The sequence below is a fragment of the Tachypleus tridentatus genome, chromosome 7 (assembly GCF_004210375.1).
Source record: "Tachypleus tridentatus isolate NWPU-2018 chromosome 7, ASM421037v1, whole genome shotgun sequence".
In the NCBI taxonomy this organism is placed as follows: Eukaryota; Metazoa; Arthropoda; class Merostomata; order Xiphosura; family Limulidae; genus Tachypleus; species Tachypleus tridentatus.
Window position 1 is genome coordinate 141,122,869 of NC_134831.1, and position 21,526 is coordinate 141,144,394.

General features: G+C 30.0%; 1 protein-coding gene across 4 annotated transcripts in view; it reads left to right on the top strand.

Moving 5' to 3' along the window:
• The window catches only part of LOC143256755 (palmitoyltransferase ZDHHC3-like), a 43,622-nt gene extending 22,374 nt beyond the window's left edge, over positions 1-21,248 (top strand). For 2 of the 4 annotated variants that reach the window (XM_076514403.1, XM_076514405.1), the window contains exons 5-6: positions 5,875-6,005; positions 8,419-19,828. In XM_076514403.1, coding sequence (XP_076370518.1) covers positions 5,875-6,005; positions 8,419-8,580 — 293 coding nt within the window. In that variant the 3' untranslated portion in view covers positions 8,581-19,828. Of the gene's footprint in view, positions 1-5,874; positions 6,090-8,418 lie in introns of all 4 variants that reach the window. The other 2 variants (XR_013031466.1, XM_076514406.1) reach the window with 2 other exon arrangements.
• The last annotated feature ends 278 nt before the right edge of the window (positions 21,249-21,526 follow it).

Consider the following 21,526-nt stretch of genomic DNA (forward strand, 5'->3'; position numbering starts at 1 on the left):
GATTGTTCTAATTTGATTTTAGTTATATTTAATTTTGTATATTTGTTATTGTTATTATACTTGTTCGAGTTTCTGTATATTACTGAAGTGGAATTCTTATTATTCTAAAATGTTTTATAAATGCTGCTTTGTCACTTAGATCTATGTTCATCTTCATACATGTTTTAAAAGCTTATCTAAAGTTTTTGCAGTTTTAATAATAATTATTTCTTAAACTTAAAAAAGGATAGTTATTTTTGTTCCACTTAAACTTACAGTATAGAAAAACTTGTTAGCTATTCAAAAATATAGTATAAAATTGGGCTTTAATAATAATGAATTATATGTAAACATCAAAATATTCTAAATTAATAGAGGGGAAAGACCTAAAGGCATTCATGGAAAATGTTTTTATTTTAATATCAGATTTTCTTCTACTTATTCATTGTGGTACTTAATACAAAAGAAGTGAAACTACTTATGAAAATTTGACATAACTTTTGCATTATGTAGAATAACGTAAACATAATTTACTTCAATCATGCCTATATCATGTATTATGATTTACCAGACAGACAATGAAATAGTATAAAATCCCCTTGATGTGGATTCCTGTACATGGTGAGGGGACCTCCCAGAGAAAGTTCTGTACTTTTCAGTTTACCTCCTCTGGGATATAAACAACCACCTGTGTGTTTGCTGTGTGTGGTGACCTGTGAAGGGGAGGAGAGGATCCTGGTGGTTGAGAGGTCCAACTCCGGCACACCACTTTGGACTTGAATTCCTGTAGATGGGTAGTCTTGGGGTGGCTCACCCAAGATGAATCGGCTAGTCCATTTGGGCCACAGTCAACCAAGTTCTAGCGTAGGACATCCTCAACAGGTGTAGTGGACATTATGTCTGATACTGGTGTTCAGGTGTAGTGCTCCCGAAACCCTGGCATCACTGCAGTGACCTTATGGCATGATAGACCACTTAATTTGTCTTGAAACATCAGTTTGAGAAGCTTTTTGAAATGATATCTTGTTTCAATTTTTTTTTTATTTAGAGAAAGCTTATGATACAACATGGAGATATGGCATCTTGCGAGATCTTCACTCATATGGATTGTGTGGCAATTTGTCACTTTTTATTAAGCATTTTCTAATGAACTGCCAATTCCAGGTCCATGTGGGCTCAACACTTTCTCGTTCTTTCCCACGGGAACTTGGAGTCCCTCAGGGCTGTGTTCTGAGTGTCACACTTTTCATTATAAAGATTAATGCCATCAGTGAACAGCTACCCCTACAGTGGCAAATGGTCTTTTCACTGATGACTTTCACATATCATGTCAGTCATCAAACAGGATTATCGAGCAGCAGCTACAAACTGTAATCAATCATATACTTAAGTGGACCACAGCAAATGGTTTTCAACTTTCTCTCTCTAAAACTGTTTGTGCACATTTCTGCCGCCAACGGAGTATTCATCCAGATCCAGAACTTCGTATTGATGATGTTGTACATCCTGTCGTCCCTGAGGCAAAGTTCTTAGGTCTTATATTTGACTGTAAATTAAACTTTATTTCCCATATCAAGAAACTTTGTGTTAAGTGTATAAGAGCACTGAACAACCTTCATGTCCTCTCTTCCACCTCGTGGGGAACAGATCGATACTCCATGCTTAAAATTTATCATGCCCTTATGTGATTTAAACTTGACTATGGGTTTATGGTTCTGCCAGAACCTGAGCACTGAAAATGCTCGATCCTCTCCACCATCAGGAGCTTTGGCTTTGCACTGGGGCCTTTCGTACTTCTCCAGTCCAAAGTTTGTATGTGGAGTCCCATGAACCCCTCTACATATTTGCTGTTTGCAACTGTCTCTTATATATGCTTCCAAACTTCACTCTCTACCACAGCATCCTACTTGGGATTGTGTTTTCCATCCTCAGTGGGTCACACTTTTCTATAATAGAAAATCTGCCATTGTTTCTTTTAGCCTTCGTATTCGAGCACAATAAGAAAAATTGGATATATCTTTGAATAGCATAGCAGTATCAACAGTTTGGCTTCTTCCACCATGGCTAATTATTATCCCCAACTTGACCTATCTTTGAGTCATCTGAGGAAGGCCTGTACTCCTGATTGGAAATATTGCTCTTTATTTGCTGAGCATCTTTCAAATGATCCATCCATTCTCATATATACGGATAGTTCAAAATCATGTGACTCTGTAGGTTCTGCCATGGCTTGTTACAGTTCAGTTGTAGCAGAATCCCCTCTACAGTTTGTTTTCACTGCAAAATTGTATGCCATTTCTCCTGCCCTGAATCATATTGAAACTGTGCAGTATATGAATTCTATGATTTGTACTGATTCACTCAGTTCTCTCTTGGCCCTGACATCATTCCATGTTAGTTACTATCCTATTCTTATCAATATCCAAAACAAACTAGCCCACCTCTCTATCATTTACCTCTGTCCAGTTTTTTTGGATACCAGGCCATATTGGTATTTGTGGGAATGAGCTAGTTGACAGAGTGGCAAAGTTCATCTACTCTGGCTCTATCACCACCTTCCCTGATCCATACATGTACTATGGTCAGGTTATCAAAACCTGACTGTACACCAGTTGGCAGTTGACCTGGAGTGAGCAACGAAATAATAAGCTTTTTCAAATAAAGCCTTCTTTAACTCTTTGGCCATCTTGTTTCTGTAAAGATCAAAGGGAGGAAATTGTTTTGGCTAAACTACACATTGGTCAGTTTTTAAGTCACCACTTCCTTTTATCTGGTACTGGTGCACTAACGTGTGGTCTGTGTGGCACTCAGGTCACAATCATACATATTTCATTATCATTCTGTCGTTACAACCAAGAACGACGCTGCCATTTTAAACATATTTTTAAGATAGGTTTGTCCCTGAAATTGGCCAATGCCATAGGTGATACTGGCTGTCTCACTTATGTTTTTACATTTTTAAGAACCATTGGTCTTTTTAACTTAATTTAAGGTTGTTATTGGACTATAAACTGTTTTAATATGATTTCTTTTACACATTTTAATTTTATTTTGACATGAACCTAGGACTGGAAAGGCTAACTTCAAGTGACTGACAGCAAGTTTGAACTTAATGCTTTAGTCTTCCTGGCGGGTCTTAATTTTCCATATTTTTACCTAGTAGATTTGTGCCAGTAAACATGAAAAATACCTATAATATATAATAAAATTTTATTTAAAGTGTGTATAAAGTTCTTTCTGAATTTTGAAGGTCACTTCTTTTCAACAGTTGTGTACTTTTGTGAACTCTATTCACTGAAATATCTTTAGTTCAAATTTTTTTCAGAAAACACAAAATATGACTATTTCTACATTTAGTATCATTGAACAGTTTGTATAGCTACTTGTTACCTACTGCCATCTCCCAGAGTTTGTTTTGAATACATACCTATGTGTTTCTTTTGATGTTGTTTTCTTTCATCCATTTTGCAGAAGTATGTAGAAACAAAACAGTCCTTCACAAATGAGTATCATTTGAGGCTGAGACCTGTAGTTTAGGGTATGAAATAATAAATTTATGACAATCTGAAGATTGATCAATTCACTTGCAAAAGGTTGCTTCATGCTGTTGTTGTAGCTTCATTCTTGGCTTTCTTCTACCTGAATGCAAACTGTTGTGACAGTAAGTTATGGTTCAAGATTTTGAATTTGTTTGAACATTAGCTTTCCTGTGAACTGAGAATAGTCTGAGTGCTTGGTTTGGTAATGTCTACAAATGTTGTATTCTTTTAGTACTGTGATTGTCTCCTTGCATATTAAGTGCAATGCTTTGTTATGTGATTCAATAATGAATTAGTCCATGCTTTACTGTTCTTTCAAAAAGATGACATTCAGAGTCAACTTTTCTTCCCTTTTCCTGACATAATAATTAGGAATAGCTATGAACTTGAATATAAAGTAAACAGCAGCATTCACTGACACACACTGAGGTAGACAAGGCAAGCATGGGAAGAAACACGAGATGATGCAATACTAAGTAATATGATGTTTTCCAGCAAATAGGGAAGTGTATTGCACCTAGATTGACATTTTCTTAATTAAATTAACTTTTTATTTTTATATAATTAAAAATGAAAGTTTTATAATTATATCATTATATCATTTTAATGAACTTTTGGTGGGCCATATCACAACTAGATTGGCTTACACTCAATTACATTTTATTTTTGGTTTTTATAATAGTAAAAAAGTATAACTTTAATAAACTGTTGGGAGGCAAATTAACTGAAGTTGCAGGCCACATGCAGACTGTAGTTTGGAGACTCCTGGTCTAAATTAAACATGCTTAAAATAACACATCTTGTTTAACTAACTATCTGTTTAATATACAGTATTTTTTTCATCTTTTAAACTTGTGTGAAAGTATGCATATTGAACTTTTTTTTAAAATTCAGGATATTTCAATATAAACTAGTAATTTCAACTTTTAATTGTGTTCATTTTATATGAATAGAAATATGAAACAGTGACAAAGGTAAAAAATGTAAATGTAAATGTAAAAGTATTTATTAACTGTATTCTATCATTAACCCTAATATCCATTATTGATTATCCTGCTGCAGCAAAACTGTCATCAATGTTTGTAAATGTGAAACTAATTTCTTTGCAATTCGAAGATAAGTAATAGTCTAGGTGAATAACACAGTTTATGATTGTTTTTTTTTGGCATTATACAGTGAACTTTTGGACCTTAAAAAGAAATTTATTAAAATCAATAAACTGTATGATTTTTTTTACATATTTTAGAGATTCTTTGCCAAGTGTAATATTATGGTTTAATGTCTTTCTGAATTTGTGATCTACAGCAGTAAGAAGTCAGTAGCAAATGATATTTATAAGCAGTATTATTGATATGTATGTATTTGTCAGCAGTGATTAGTACTGAAAATACAACAGAATTTGAAGACTTTTTTTATTTTTTGTCTTTAGAGATCAAATGAGACAAAAGACAACTGAATAAATGTGTATTTATTAACTTGTAAGAGAAGAAAAGATTCTTTTAGACTTGTTGCTAAAAACACAAAATGCTTCTTATATTAATAGAGTATATCTAGCCTCCTTACAATGAAATATTCTAATTGTATAGTGAAGTAGAGTTTATGTATTTTTTACTAATCTTTTAAGATTATTATGATAGCTTCTTTTCAACAAAAAACCTGCTCTGAGATGCAATGTTTCATACAATTTGACACTGTAGTTTGTAGTGTTCAGGTAACACTACCTTCATTTTATCAAAATTTTCTGGAAAATGTTTCTTTTAAAAGTATAAGAACTGTGATTTTATAGAGAAACACCAATAAGATTTTTTATTTTTTCAAAAATTTTGGGTAGTCAATAACTTTAAAAAATTGTTGTATGATAAAGAAAGAAATGTAATAATATTATGGACTCTAAGAATATTAAATGGATTTTTGAATAAACAAGGATTACGTTTTAGCTAGATTCAAAGATATTTTAAATATAAAGTTTTGATTCATGACCTTTGATTAATGAAATTTATTTTTATAGTTATAGTAAATTAATAATTCATATGAATACCATACTCACTGTTCTGCTACTTGTAGCATGGCTGAGTGTGTAGGTAAGTGCATTTTATTGGATATAACAAGGTTAAAATTTGTTAGAAACTATATACAACTTACAGAAAAAAGTAGAATTCCACTATAATACAATTATTTTAATTTATCCTACATCAACTGAAATTGATATTCAATTGCATTATTCTGTGGAGTTTAAGGTTGTGTCTTTTTTTTAAATTATCTGAACATTATTTTTGTCATTTTAGTTTTGATTAATCTTTGTGCATATTTCATACCATTGTACTTGTTTTGAGAAAAGAAAAATATTTTATTTTAGAATGTTCCTCACACTCACCACCTGCTACTGTTGTCCTTCTGCTACTTCTGATGTTTGAAGCTTTACTTTTTGCCATATTTACTTTGGTTATGTTTGGTACTCAAGTCCAGGCAATATGGAATGATGAAACGGTAAGCCAGGAACAGAAAGTAAACAGAGAAAGAGATTAATTTGTTGGTTAACTCAACCAGTCCTTGTATTTCATTCGATTAAATGTAAGTCAACAGAAAATTGGAACTTAGAAATCTGTATTTGTTTTTAAAAATTTTACAACCAAATATTTGTTCTGTTTTTTTTTGCACAGAGCCTAAATTACATAGAATATCAAAAAGAAAAAGTGGAACCTAACTAAAAAATGTATTTTTTTTATTATTTCTGGGAGAGGAACTTGCACAGTAAGGTTCCATATAAATGGAAATTTCTTTTATTTTTGAAAATTCATTTTTTGGTACTTTTAACATTGAGCTTAATGAAATATGTTTTTAAAAGATAAAATACTAAAAATCATGAGTAAATTTAAATTTAGAAACCATTTCGTTTATTAAATGAACATTAACATTTGGTTTGTTTTCTTTTTGTCTTGTTTTATGGCATTGCATCTGTATGCAAGATTTAGAAAATATGAAAAGAAGTAATTACAGCCATACATACTTGTTTTGCTTAATATCCATAAAACTGTTAACTTATTCTGCCAAAGGATAATCATATTGTGTTTTATGTTTCACAAGTCTTAACAAACTAAGTTCACCTCATTCCTTTGTTTTAGAAATTATCTTTGTTGTTTTTTTTTCCTTCTTTCATAATATGTTTTTCATATGGTGCAGTTTGGGCTGGGTAAGTAATGCTTCTGTTTCTGTGCTGAGTCTTTCATCATGAAGGGTTTTTTATATGAAAATAGTGCAAACATTAAAGAACTGAGAGTACTAATACATTTAGAGAATGATGGTTCACTCCTCTTCTTCTTCTGACAACATGGTCCTAAGAGGGAATTTGTGCTGTCCTTAAAGTATTATTGCAGGTGATACTTTTCTTTCTTACAATAGTAAGGGTGCTGTGCAATGGCTGATTTCTCTGGGTGAAGAAGTCATTGCATGTACATGTTCTGCTACTGTTTTTATTCTTCTTTTTTTCAGTTTATCCATGTTTTATCACAGCTGCAGGTATATTGTTGGCTATATGCTTACTTTTATAGGTCATTGAGGTGAGGAAGCACTTCTAGTATATTGCCAGATTTGACAGTTACTTTGATATTAAAGTTCTAGCAAATTTTTTTGAATTTATAGTTGATATCCTTTAATGGCAAAGAAATGATGATGGTTTGTTCATTAGTTGTTTGTTCAAAACATTTAGTTTCTAGTGCTTGATTACTGTAATTCTTAGAACATTTGTTGAATTCCAAGGTTTAGCAAATGATCTAAAGCTCTTGTTGTCTATATTCAGTTTCACAAGCTTTTCCAACTATTTTAGAAGTTCCTGGTGATTGCACATTTTATTAACTGTAAATGATTAGATCTGTGTGTAGATTCTGAAAGGTGTCGGTGTGTTCTATGTAAAAGTTAGTCAAAAGCAATGTGCATATATGATGGTTATGTACTTGTACTGTGGCATCAAGAAATAGTAGTTGTTTATATGCAAAAGCTGTTTGTTGAAAAACACTTTACATAGAAGAGTTAACTATGTAAAGTGTTTTCAGCCCAAACAGCTTTTGCATATAAATTTCTCAACAAGTGGGTTTCTCGTCATCACTGAAATAGTAGTTGTGTTCTTCTAGTTGTAAAATGCACCAGTTGTTGGAGTTTTGGGTGTTTTCTATGACCAGTTGACAAATGTTTTACTGTCATATTTTCATACAAATGGCTAGGTTAGCTGATTTTATGAGTTATGTCCTGAAATAGAGTTTATTGATTTTAGAAGAAAGGGAAAACCCATGACAAAGCCCAACATTTGTTCATAGAAATTATTTTTAGTTGTCCTGATTAGTAATTTATATAATCACCTAAATCAAATTATTAATTAGTTACTAGTATTTGTTTTATTGCTGTAATCTAATTACAAACTAGTTTATATCTTACATTGTTACTGCTAATATGCTACTGTCTGCAGGAAGGGACTGTTTCTTTGGTGGTTTTGGCCAGGATTTAATTCTGGGTTTTCTTGATACAAAGGATGCTGTACTATCCATTCACAAGACATGAACTAACTTATTTGAATGATTTCAAGAGATGTATCCAGTCTTGCTCACTTCTGTGCTCTAGTCATTGTGTTAGAGTTTGACAATTAGTGGAATTTGCTAATTAGATTAAACATTAGGTGTAGTAGTTGATTAATCTTTTCATTTATGTCTCTCTCAATTTGTTGGTTAACCCAACCAATCCTTGTATTTTGGAACTTAGAAATCTGTGTTTGTTTTTAAAATTTTCTACAATAGGATACACTCACCTTCTACATTCATCTCAAGATTTTAATATTTGCTAAGTATTTAAAGTTTTATTTTTTGATATTTAACAGTATGGTTTCAAATGAATTTTTAAATGTTTCATTTAGGGGATTGAGCACCTAAAAAAGGAGACTGTTCGTTGGCAGAAGCAATCACCATGGAGGAGTATGAGGACAGTATTTGGACGTTTTACACTTGGCTGGTTTTCTCCATTCTCAGGCTCGAGGTTTCCTTCTAAAAGAACAGAAGGTTTCCTCTATGCTGTTTAATTAAGTGTTCAGTGATAGTCTAATTGTATAAACCATGAAGATCTTGCATATGTATTTAAAATACAAAGTGACAGACGTTTCCTTTTCTATATTCGCTGTGTTTCAGGTATTTAGATTTGATTTTATTATTGTTCGTAAGTTTTATTTCAGTTTGGTTGGATATGTGATTGGTATATACTTAGTACGTTTCAACTGAATTATGCACTATTTTTCTAAACTTCTCAAATCTGTTTTGAAAATTATTTTTGTTCTTCTACCAGCAATTTAAGTTCTCAATATTGAAATTCAATACTTACCACATATCACAGGACTTTAAAATATCTGTTTCTGTTGTGGTCAGCATGGCTACTTATATTTTTGTGCATCAGGTAGTTCTAGTACAATTTTACATTCTCCAATTTACCATCTAATATTGTAGTCTTGAATTGTGTGTTATAATTTCTCCTGTTGAAATGAATTACTTTAATTACAATGTTTTATTAAAAACGTGTTTTATTTTGATAAATTGTGGTTTACTTAAAATTCCTTTTTAAATCTGAACATCTTCATATTGCAAAGCATTAATATTTGAAATCTTAAGAGCATTTTTTTTTTACATTAATGATGCCTCGTCAAGTTGTGTTTCCACGTTAATGGTGCAAAGTTGTATTTTTTCTTTCTTGAAGTAATGAAAATGGTACAGTTTTTGAATATTTTGTTTCATGTATCTGAAATGACAAAAAAAAACAGTTTGTGAAGCATATAAAAAGAATGTTTTTATTGTATTTCATGTGCTGTAAGAAATGTATTTTTGTGTTCTGTACAGTTACTTGTTAATTGCTACTAAAATTTCACTAATGCATAACTGTTTAAATTGTAAAGTTTAATTTCTCTGGTTGGACGTGTGTGCAAGTCTCTGATGAAGAAAAAATACAAAATATGCTGCAAAGTTTTGTAATCAACCACTTATAATTTTTTTTCATAAATTATTCTTAACCATTTAATGCATTTGAGTACATAACATTTTTTTGTTTTAGTTATCTATATAATCCAGGTTTTAAATATCCAGCTCTGAAAACACCTGAAAAAGTGTTTACTGCTAGAAAAATTCCAAACAGTAATATCTATCATTTGCCAATGTTTAATTGTCTATATCATTTTGTCAATAATGGTACAGTGATGTCCATATATATTTTTTTAAGGGAAGGACATACATTTGATAGTTTTAATGGTATTAGAAATTACTTTGGTTTAGGCAATGCTTTATATGTAATAAAAACTTGTAAAGAATTAAATCTTTATAAATAAACTTATCTTTTATGTTTATTCATAACATAATTATAACTTGAGCATTTGTTACTACTTTTCTCCAATACAGCATTTCATTTCTAATCTAATCTAAGGGTTACCCAGTGGTGCAGCAGTACATCTGCAGACTTCTAACTCTGGACACTGTGTTTTGATATCCTGTCATGGGCACACACAAATTGCTAATTGTTTAGCTTTGTGCTTAAATTTTAACAAACAAATTAATCTGGATTAGGTTGAATTGTCCATCAGCCTCTATATCGTTTTCTTATTTTCTATATTCACAAGTAAGCATGATATTTTACCAGTGTAATTATTAAGTCTTAACAGAAATGCAGGTTACCCTTTTAAACGGACTTTTGTCACAAATTTGTAATAGTACTTGTTTCTTTCATAACTTCATAGAATGACTGCTTTTGTTTGTGTATTTATAAAAAAATGTTTAAACTTTATACAGTTATGTTGTTATGAAATTTTTCAAATAGGTGAATTTTGCAGTTTGTTCCTGTTTGGCAGGAATGTCTTATCTAAAGTACAAATGTACATGTCTTTTAGTTTGTGTCTATATTAAGTTAGTTTTAAGAAGAATATCAGTATCAAATGTAAAACTTATTTTCCTTTAGCTGCTACTGGTTTCATATCTTCCTGGCTTATTGTTTGATTCATAAAATTTTAATTTTAACATATAATATTAGAGTATGTGCAAATTATGGTTTTAATTTCTAAGCTCTGTTTTTTGTAAATATGGTTTATATGATAAGATAATAGTGTTTGAAATCTAATAGTATCTGTGGGTTCTGAGAAGCCATCGTATTGCTAAATAGTTCAGAGATGTGCATATGTACTTAAGTGTAAAGGCATTTTTTTTATATAGAATGAAAGTATTTATAATGATTTAATCTTTACATACATACATATATATATAATATTCCCATGTATTTAGGTAAAATGTTTTCCCAACGTCTATATAACAAATACAGTGGTTTAGTGCTAAATAAAGAAGTACTTGAACATGTTTAACTATGTAAGGTGAGGTTCCTTCAAAATAATGGCAGGATGGTGTTTTGGCTAAAAATGGATGTAAAGGTAAGCCATATCTGTGTATTCAAATCACACTAGACAGCTAAATAATCATTATAAAAGTAGAACTGTATCAGGAAGGATTTTAACATAGGTTTGATATAACTTTCAGAAAATGTTTTTTGAAGAAAACTAAAATTAAAAATTTTTTATTTAAGTTAAATAAAAACTTAGAAAAGGAAAAAGACTTGTTATATAGTCATATGGGTGACAAAAGGTGTTGTTTACAGTGCTATCTTGACATACTGTCTATCATCTACTGCGATAGGTTGTTAGAGCATAACTGCTTTATAGCTGCTATGACAACAGCAGCAAAGAGTTGATAAGTATAACTTGATCTGTAATAAAAAATATTTGTGAAGTAACGTGTTAACAGGTTATTAAATAAGTAATTAGAAATGAAATATATTGAAATACGAAATAAAAGAAAAAAATAATCTTAAACCTGTAATTGGCTAACATATCATCAAGGATATAAAAACATTATGGTCTTTTTAATGTATTTACTGTTAATAACTCCTGAATGCCATATAGAACAATTAAACTATTTTGTTGTGGGTTAGATTTATTTACTGTGCGGAGTGAATCAATAACATATGTTGTATAGTTTTAAATTAAATTGTATACAAATTTTAAAAGACAGGAATTTATCATTGATTAGGCCTATTTGTTATCTAAAGCAAGTTTTTTTTTTTCAATCATACGAGCTACGGAATTATTTTTTTTTTATAAAGATAACTGGCCAATAGTGCTCATGAAAGTAATTTTTAATTAAATTTGTTAGGTAATTAGAAATGAAGTGATAACAGTATGAGGTGACACAAATAGAGTAAAGAATACATGTTTAAAAAGAACTTCACAACATGTAATTAACTAATGTATCAGCATGGAGATAAAACATTAGAGCCTCTTTTATGGTGTTCCTTTGTGTTAGGCCTATCTTCTCTGTGGTATTCCTAGGGGTTAGGCCTATCTTTTCTGCAAAGTAAATACTTAGTTAAACAATACTTTTTTTATCCTATGTGCTAATGCATTTTTTGAATATTTTTGTTCAAAGATAATTACTCATTTTCTTTACTGAATGATAAAATACTTAGGGTCTTACTGTTAATAAGGCATATCCATTATGTGAAACTAGTTAGTAACTTTTATCACATGTACTGCTGAGTTTTTATAATAAAACAGTGTAAAAAGATTTTTGGAAAAAAAAAACTTGTACAAGGTACTATCTTTCAATTTATTAGAAATATTTAAAATGTACGAGTAATTGAGTTAACACTACACCTTTTATTAAATATTTGTAAATACTTGTAGAATGTGTGGAAAGACGTTTGCATTAAATGGGAACTCTTTTTTTTGTGTTAAAAAACTTTATTCATTAAAAGTTATTTCAATATCTAAAAAGTGTAGTGAATGTCTTGTCATATTATATGAATTTTATAGTTGTACATTTGTATAGATTGTAAATACCATGTTACTATAACCTTTGAAATTCATAACTGTAAAATTATCCATGGATCTATAATTGCATATATTGTTGACATTACTTGAACCAGTCATAAAATTTCTTTAATAGTAAAAGAAATGTAGATTAGCTAAATTAGTTGAATAATTACCATCCGTTAGAATACTGATGATTTCCGTAATATTTTGTTTTTAAAGACTAGAATTATTATATAAATACCACTCAAGTAAGTTTTTGATTTTTTGTTAAACTAATATTATGATATGACCTAACTAAAAAATTATTAAAGTAAAAATTACTTAATGAGGTGTTCTTTAACTTTAGTAGATAGTTATTAAATCAAATGGCTACATGCATCTATAGTTATATTCTAAGCAGATTTTTTAATTGTAGAAGTAATTTACCACATATTTGTTTTCATTGTAGTTTATATTTTCTTAACATAGTTTACCACGTTGTTAAATAAATTAGTTTAAGAGTCAGTTGTTTTGAACTTGTAATAAATTGAAATTTCCAGGATGAAAAATTTTGGCATAATGTACATGGTTAGAAGCTGGTGATTATAAGTTAGCACAGTTTTGATATCTGTGTAGGGATGAGTTAGACTCTCGTTTTTCTTTATTCCATTTTGTCAGCTGTAACTTGTAAACCATAGTGTGTGTACTTTCAGCCTACATACCAAAACACTTCACTACTCCCTAAAATGCGTCTTTTCAACCCAGGTCCCCAATGTTTAATAACAGGTTAGTTACAGCTTAAAATATGTGTAGTGATACAAATTGTTTAATAATGTGCAATAGTCATATCAGTTGATAGATAGTGCCACTTTGAATACTAACTGTAAGAAGTTCAGAAACCAGAAATAAAAAAAATTGTATTCTAAGATTGTTGAGATGTAAGGATGGAAAAATATAATAAACTAGAGAGCATCCACCCTGTGAGTTGTTGAATCCAGGAATGGGTAATGCATCCTTCCATCCTAAATGCTTGCCAGTTGTTGTTTTTTTTATCTTTTACCATCCTTACATCCCAACAATTTTAAAATAAAATTTTGTATTGCAAGTTGAATAACAGATTTTTTATTTATTCATTATACTTTAGTGAAGTGGCTTGAAGTGTTTCTGAGTTAGTATCACAGGGCATATGCATATACTTTTTGTATGAAAATGAAATGTATCTTTTTTTTTCTGTCTTCTTCCATTTTTTAATATATATCACTTCTTTTACCTGTTAAAATGTTTCTTTCATAAACAGTCCAGGTATATTTATAAACTCTTTGATGCTGTTGTCATAGGAGTAATAGAGCAGTCATCTTCCCATAACCTACTGTAGTAGATGACAAAGAATAAGAGAAATGGAAGTTTTGAGCTGCAGTGCCTTTAGTCACCATATATGTGACAATAATTCTCATTCCTATGTAGTTGTATGAAACATGTACTAAAATCTTTCTGAAGGGTATTTGAAAAATGCTTCCTAGTGTTGTAATGCTTTTTATATATTAATTTATTCATTTCAAATACGTTTTATCTATAATCCATATGTGTGTAAATAGGTAAATATTCATTCATTTTAAATACATCATACATAATTGTATTTACACTTTGATACATGTATGTTTGTATGTATGCAAATATATGTAAATAAAGGGAAAACAGCCTTGTTAGTAAATAAATAAATAAAATACTATTGGGTTGAGGAATAATTCGTGAGCGTTTTTTCAAGTTAAAAAAATATATTCATAAATGAAACGCTTTCGCAAAATATTTCATGTCATTTGGTAGATAATTTTTTTGCTCTAATAGATGGTGTGTTTGATTTTCATATGTCTTTAATTTTTGCTTTCATTTTCAGCTCATTAAATGGAATGTCAAGTGGACAAAATCGAGCATTTTCGACACCATCTGCTTTTCGCATTTAATTTCTTGCAATTTCGTTTAAAACAATGCATACTATATACCTAGGTATTACATGAAATAAAGTATCATAATAAATGTTTTGGGTGTAATGTGTTCATGCATTGAAGTATTGTATAGTCTTGCATGTAATGCTTGAATGAAATTATTTAAAAACGCTCACAAATTATTTCTCAACCTAATATATCAACATGTGAACCCTAAATCATATTCTCTGCCTTTATTACTTGGTTAGTTTTAACTACAAATTTTAAAAACATATGAACATTGTATAGCTAATAGTGATTATCATTTGCATTAGATGGCTAAAAAGTAAGACATAGTCTATGAAAAATGAAGGTTTTCATAATTTTGTTACTTCCAGCCTATGTAATGTTTAGAAATACTGTAATTGTGACATGACATTTAATGTGTTATACCTTGATGTTTTATATTATTCAGTGAAGGTTAATGTTAACATATCAAATTTATGGTACTAGGTTGATAAGGGCTGCTGTAATCAGCTTTACAAAGATAATTTTGATAGTTAGTAGAGTTATTTATATGTAAATAAAGTATCTTTCAGGTCAAATGGAATAAAATTGCCAACAAACTTTAAAAATTGTCACCTAAAAATTTTAGTAAAGATTTGCTTCCAGAAATGGTGATTTTGAATCATATAATCAAGGTATGTCTTCAGTGACATGATATGAAAACAATTTCAAGAAGAATAATGAAATAGGCTAAGCTAGATTTAATCGAATAAATGAAATTTTAGGCAAATTTTATTAGATGTTGGATAAAAATTATGGAAACATATAGCTGAAACACAAGTTGTAGTGGGAAAAAAATTAATTACTTATCCAGGAGAATGAAACAGAGAAAGAAGTACATGCACCTTAGTGTTGTAGGATTGGTTACAAAGCTTACATTTGTTATAGAACAAAACTAGGAATTTGATTCTTTTTCCTGGAAAGAAGTTTATTTCTACATATACCTCTAATACTATTGTGTAATAATTTGAGTCTTTTTTTGACATATTATAAACTAAATAGTGAAAGTACTATCAGTGTATTTATTCAAACTTTATGTATCTATAGGAGTAACATGCTAGAACTTGTTTTAATAAGCATGAAACTTTTCTCAATATACCTGTTTTGACTCTATATATTGGTAGAAGTAACGTGTTAGAACTTGTTTTGAGTGAACACTGAATGTGCTCTCAGCTTATCTATTCAAACTTTTATGTATGTTTAATTGTAAGTAGTATGTTAGAACCTGTTTTGAGTGAATACTGAAAGTGCTCCCAGCTTTTGTATTCTAACTTTTTATGCATGTTTCATTAGAAGTAATATATTAGAACCTGTATTGATTGAACACTGGGAGTGCTTCCTGCTAACTTATCAAGTAAATATTGAAACAAATTCATAAAATATTAATGGTTTAAATTGCTGTTTGAGGTTTAATTATGAGATTAATGTTTTAGCCAAATGGCATTTATCCTTTCCTGAGGTCCTGTTAACTGTTGTTTAGTTAATACATTAATTACAGAAAAGTTTTTTTTTTTTTTTCAGTAAATTCAGCCATTTCTTTGTATTTTCAGATATGATTGTTTTATTTCAGAATTTGTTTTCTATTCATGTTACTTTGTGAGTTGAGTTAGATGTCTCATAAGTAATAATTGATATTAGAGAGCTTTGAAATTATTAGATGATTTTAATGACCTTTTGAAAACTTGATACAAACATGAGCTGTTCTCACAAATTCCACCAAAAGTAAAGTTGCATTATTATAATTTTAATTAATATGGCAAGGCAGTACTCAAGCAATTCTAAACAATGAAAGGTATTTAAAAATATTATGAATAATATAGGTTACATAGTAAGCCTATGAGTTAACTGTATGGGTCTAATGCTACTGAAGTATAAAGCAACTAAGATTAACTTACTATGTTTAATAATAACTGATACATATATATATATATATATATATGCTTTGTCCCATAGTGGGACAATGGTAAGTTTTTGGATTTACAATGCTAAAATCGGGTTTGATTCCTCTTTGTGAACGTAGCAGATACCTTGATGTGGCTTTGCTATATGAAAACACATTTTATTCATTTGTTTTTTTTAAAACAGTTGATTTGTGAACTATCCTCCATGATTTTTTAGCATTCATTTCATTCAACAGCCTTGGCTTTTGTAATTCATCAGTTGGGTACCTTTTCTGTAACATTTTTTGCTAGCATGTTAACACGTTAGATATTAACATTTGGTTATTAAAATATGGATTTAAAGATTCTATTATGTCCCAGCTTTTAATTTATAAAACAAATATCAACAGTGGCTTTGTTATTAGGTAGCAAGTTTCTTTTATAGATGTAAGCCTTTAAGTAAAGAAAATATATTTTGTTACATGTATAATTTTGCTTCATGACTTCAAGTTTATGTAATTATAATTCTAACCCTTAAGTTCAGTTTAAATTTTGTTTTCTTTAGGGATGTAACTTAAATAACCAGGTAGTTTTCATGGGTATATCTAGCACAACGGTTGTTTTCTGAAGTGGAGGAGTTTTTTTTTTTTTTTCCAAAAATATGTGGACCCTTCTGTATGAAACATTTAAGTGACTTACATTAGTATTAATGAAACTTGTAAAATGATAGTATTCAAAAGTTAAGAGAACAGAAACAAAGAAGAGCTTAGCTTACCTCATAGTAATAAACTGCTGAGTTATAAATGTCATGGGTAAGTTTTTGCAACTGCAAAAAAGTCCAAATACAGTTTGGCCTCCTTTAACTGTTCCTCTGTTTAAGTTACTTTGGTTTAAGTATTCACATGTAAATATAGAATATGTAAACCACTTGACTATTCATTGCTATTTTTTGTAGAATTTTCTTACTCTTGAGGTTATTGTTGACCATTGGGCTTAAACATGTCTCACTAAACATTTTATTTCCTCCAGTCAAAGTGAAGTTTTCTTGTTAATGAATTATTTATAAAAATGGCAATATGCTTTAAAATCATTTAAAAGGTTCTAGTTTTTATAGGATTCATCATTTAATAAATTAAAAATATAATACATAACCTAATTGTATATGTTATATTAATAACACCAGAATTTGAACCATAGTTTTGTGGTTTATTTCTACACTGCCTGTTGTAGTCTTTTTGGAAAATGGGAAGTTTATATCTGAGGCAAAAGTTTTGTCTTTGTTTGAAATTCATGCAGTAAAGTTAGATCATTGATGTTTTTTTATTTACTGTAGAAAATAATTACATGTAGTCTTTTCATGTGAAGTAAGCACCAATAATAATAATATTAAAAATGTTAAGTTTTTTCTCTATAATTTAAAAAGATTTTGCATTGCTAGTGTAGTAATTTATAATATTTTATTATAGTGTTATAATAGTGTAGTAGAAAATAATGCATGAAAACTTAAGTGTTTTCAAATCTTTAATTTACATTTGGTTTCCTTTAGGGATCTAAGGGAATTAATCTAATAGCTTTTCAAGAGTGTATCTAACATTACAAGGTACACAGGGTCTTTTTCCAAAATTAAGTGGGCCTTTTCTACCCCAGAAACAACTCCTTTTTTTTTTCAACTTAAGCCTTAATGGAGCTTATAAAATGAAATTATCCAAAACATAGAGCAAAAAGTGATCACTACGAAAAGAAAATCATATGAATTATATTCATGTGAATACCTCATTACATTCTGCAAACCTTCAAACTAGTTGTTTTGTAAAAAGCCAAATAAAAAATGTTTGTGAAAATGCACTATTGCAGTTTAAAAAAATTTTTTATACATGATTTTTATTTTCTGAAAATTTAACAAGTCAATTTTCTAGATTCCTATTGGGGTTAGACATTGTTATAAAACATAAATCTTATTTTTGTAAAAATTAAATAGAAATTTATTGTGTTGATGCCAAGTCAAATTTTAAGAATTTTGTAACGAAGATTTTTAAAGAATACAGAAGTAGTTTGTTTATAAAGTTCCACTTGCACGAATTAAAATTTTTGAACTTTGTAAATGGAATTTTCGATAAACTTACAACATCAACAATTTTATAAGAGCGAATAAATTACAATCTAAAAGTTTTTTTTAATATGTATATAAAATCCTTTAAGATTTTCAAGTACAGTCAAATAGTCAACTTTTACAATAATCTATAATGCACACTTGGTTAATAATGTCGATAGAAGTAAAGATATTTTTACGTTAATTTTTAAGCCAGAATATTTCTAAGTGTAATTTTTTTCTACAATCCATTAGGTGTAGAAGAATATTATTATAGATACAGTTTAAAACTTTTTGTGTAAAAAAAATTCAAGAAACTACTATTGTGTCCTCATGTTTCCATGTTTAGATTTGTGAAGCTCTCAACATGGCCGTGTTTCATGGAGTTCGTGGCGCTATTTAAGACAAAGTGGGAACAAGCGTTATGTTCAAATTCGAACGTTTCAAAGTTTTTAATATAGATGTTTTATTCAATTAAAAAAATCATGCAAACAATAATTTTAAAGACATGAAAACGTGAGCGATTTTGCAAACTGTATATTTGTAGGTGTTAATGTAGTTTACGAAATAAGGTACTTGTGATTACCAGAGACGATATGTTATTAGAAATTGAAATGTCATTTGAGTAGATGAGGGCTTTTCAAGGTCCAACAGAGTTTTTGTTTCAACTACACATGCACAAGTGTGTGTGTGTGTGTGTGGTAAGCAAACAAGGTAAAGTGAGTGACTAAGAACTGAAGTGTGGCCTAAACTGTGTATTTATTCCCCGCTGAGACAGCGGTAAGACTACGTATTTACAACGCTAAAATCAGGGGTTCGATTCCCTCGGTGGATTCAACAGATAGCCTGATGTAGCTTTGCTGTAAGAAAACACACACACTGTGTATTTACAGTGTTTGTTTGAAGTAAATAGACTGTGTTTTTGACTTCCGTTAAATTTTGGGCAAAGCTTGACATTGTTATGTCACAGGTTTATAACATTCTTAACAGATTTGACCAGGAAGATAATATTTTCCATGAGAAAAACAAAATATATTGTTATACAAGAACTGAGAAAGTTCGATTCGTGTGATTTGGGTTACAAGTGATCACATCCACTGAAGAGTGTATTATATCTTAGTTTTGTATTTTACGTAGTAATAAAATACTTATTGTAACTCGATACGTTTGTAGTGTTTTAAGGATAGTTAATTTCATTTCTCCCGCCAATGTAATAAGAGATATTTAATATATTGAGATTTAAAATACAAATATCATAGAAATGCCACTGTAATTAGAAACGAAACTGTTTTGTAGACCGTTAATATCGCGTTCTTGTCAAAGTTACCTTCATGTGACGATTTTAAGTGTTTTCTTGTGTTAACAAAGTTACGTAAATTTATTATATACGTATTTTTTGTGAAAATACAGATTGTATGTAATTTCATCGTTTGCCAAAACGTTTTTGTCGTTATGTGGTATAAGTTTTTAAGGTAAATTTGAAATAAAATATGTCGTTAAAATCACGTGTGCAGAAATTCATGTTTTGGGTACGATTCTAACAGGTACGTTATTACAAGTCAGTTCTGAACTGGGTATTTTCTGGTTAGTACTGTCTTTAAACGAAGCGTACCCAAGTTGCTTGTAAGTATTCATAATGAAGTTGATATAATTAGTCAGTTAAAGGTTTTTTACATTTTGAAACGTAAAAAAGTACACTGATATTCTGGGCTTGTTGATTGGCAAGAATAGTAAGAAGGACGTAGTAAATAAATGAATGAATAAATGTTTAAGTGAAAATATAGAAAAGGGTGAAGTTTCAGTTCTGAAACAGAACGGACTGAAATCATAGATCCATGTTGTTGTTTTCCGTTACAGAGTTGGCTGTGGGTGCTGTTAACCAGCTGTTTTCCTTCTAGTACAGGCCCAGCATGGCCAAGTGGTTACGGCTCTCGACTCGTAATCTGAGAGTCGCGGGTTCAAATCCCCGTCACACAAAACATGCTTGTTCTTTTAGCCGTGAGGGCGTTATAATATAGGTCAATCTCACTATTCGTTGGTAAAAGAGTAGCCCAAGAGTTGGCAGTGGGTGGTGATGACTAACTGCCTTTCCTCTTGTCTTACACTGCTAAATAAGGTACAGCTAACGGAGATAGCCCTCGTGTAGCTTTGCGCGAAATTTAAAACAAACCAAACAAACGTTTTAGTGCAGGGTTTTTCAGACGGTTAATGCTGCCTTCCAAGTGAAAATATTTCGGGGTGTAACTTATTTCTTTCCTCAACACCATTCATATATACATACACGCAAAATTGTTGCAGATTACTGTATATACTCTGAAATATCCGTTATTGCAATATATATGATCTCGCAGGTCCCTTTGTAACACCTTTGAAAATTGAAACCCGCAATCTGAGAAATGCTGCTTTTCTGTATCAGTTCAAAATTAGAAACGGCTAGTCAGATAGCCTGTACGAAATTTCGAACCCAAAGTGCACACGTGAAACATTGTGTAAAATGAGGTTCAGTCATCGCATACTTTTTTGCTATAGAGGTTTGGGAGTGGCTCATTGTCAAATAATAATCCCATTATTGTATGAAAATTAATTCAAGTTTTTTTGTGTGTTTTTTTTTAAATAAGTAATGATACGATAAGAAGGCTACTTAAAGAATTTATACAACCAAACAGTTTTTACTTTTTAGTGGCATATTTAAATGGAACTTTTATGTTATTACTGGAATTTTATGTGAAATATGTATAAATATATTAGTATTTAAATGCAACTAACAATTCGTGAAAAGGTTTGAGTAGGATGTATAGAACCTGGAACATTGTCACTTCATAGTTAACATATCTTTTATGATGATGTTTTAATTAATAATTCTGATAAATGGTTTCAGAATTATCTGTATAAGAAGTTTCAGAAATAAAAGTTAAAAATTTAGGTTAAGCTGCCCCATTTATTTTTTTGAATATCATTACAACATCTTATTAGAATATATAAGACAATTAAGATTAAAGCAAATTAAAATTCAATTACTGTTACTTAGCGGTAAATATATAACATTACTTGTCATTAACACGGGTACCTTTTCTTTCATCTTAACTATGCAAATAAATAATTTCCTTAATTTTATAAAATTTAGATATTCATGTGCACTACAATATAAAATTGTATTTCGTAGTAGCAAGTTAACTTTTTACCTAAGATAATTATATCAG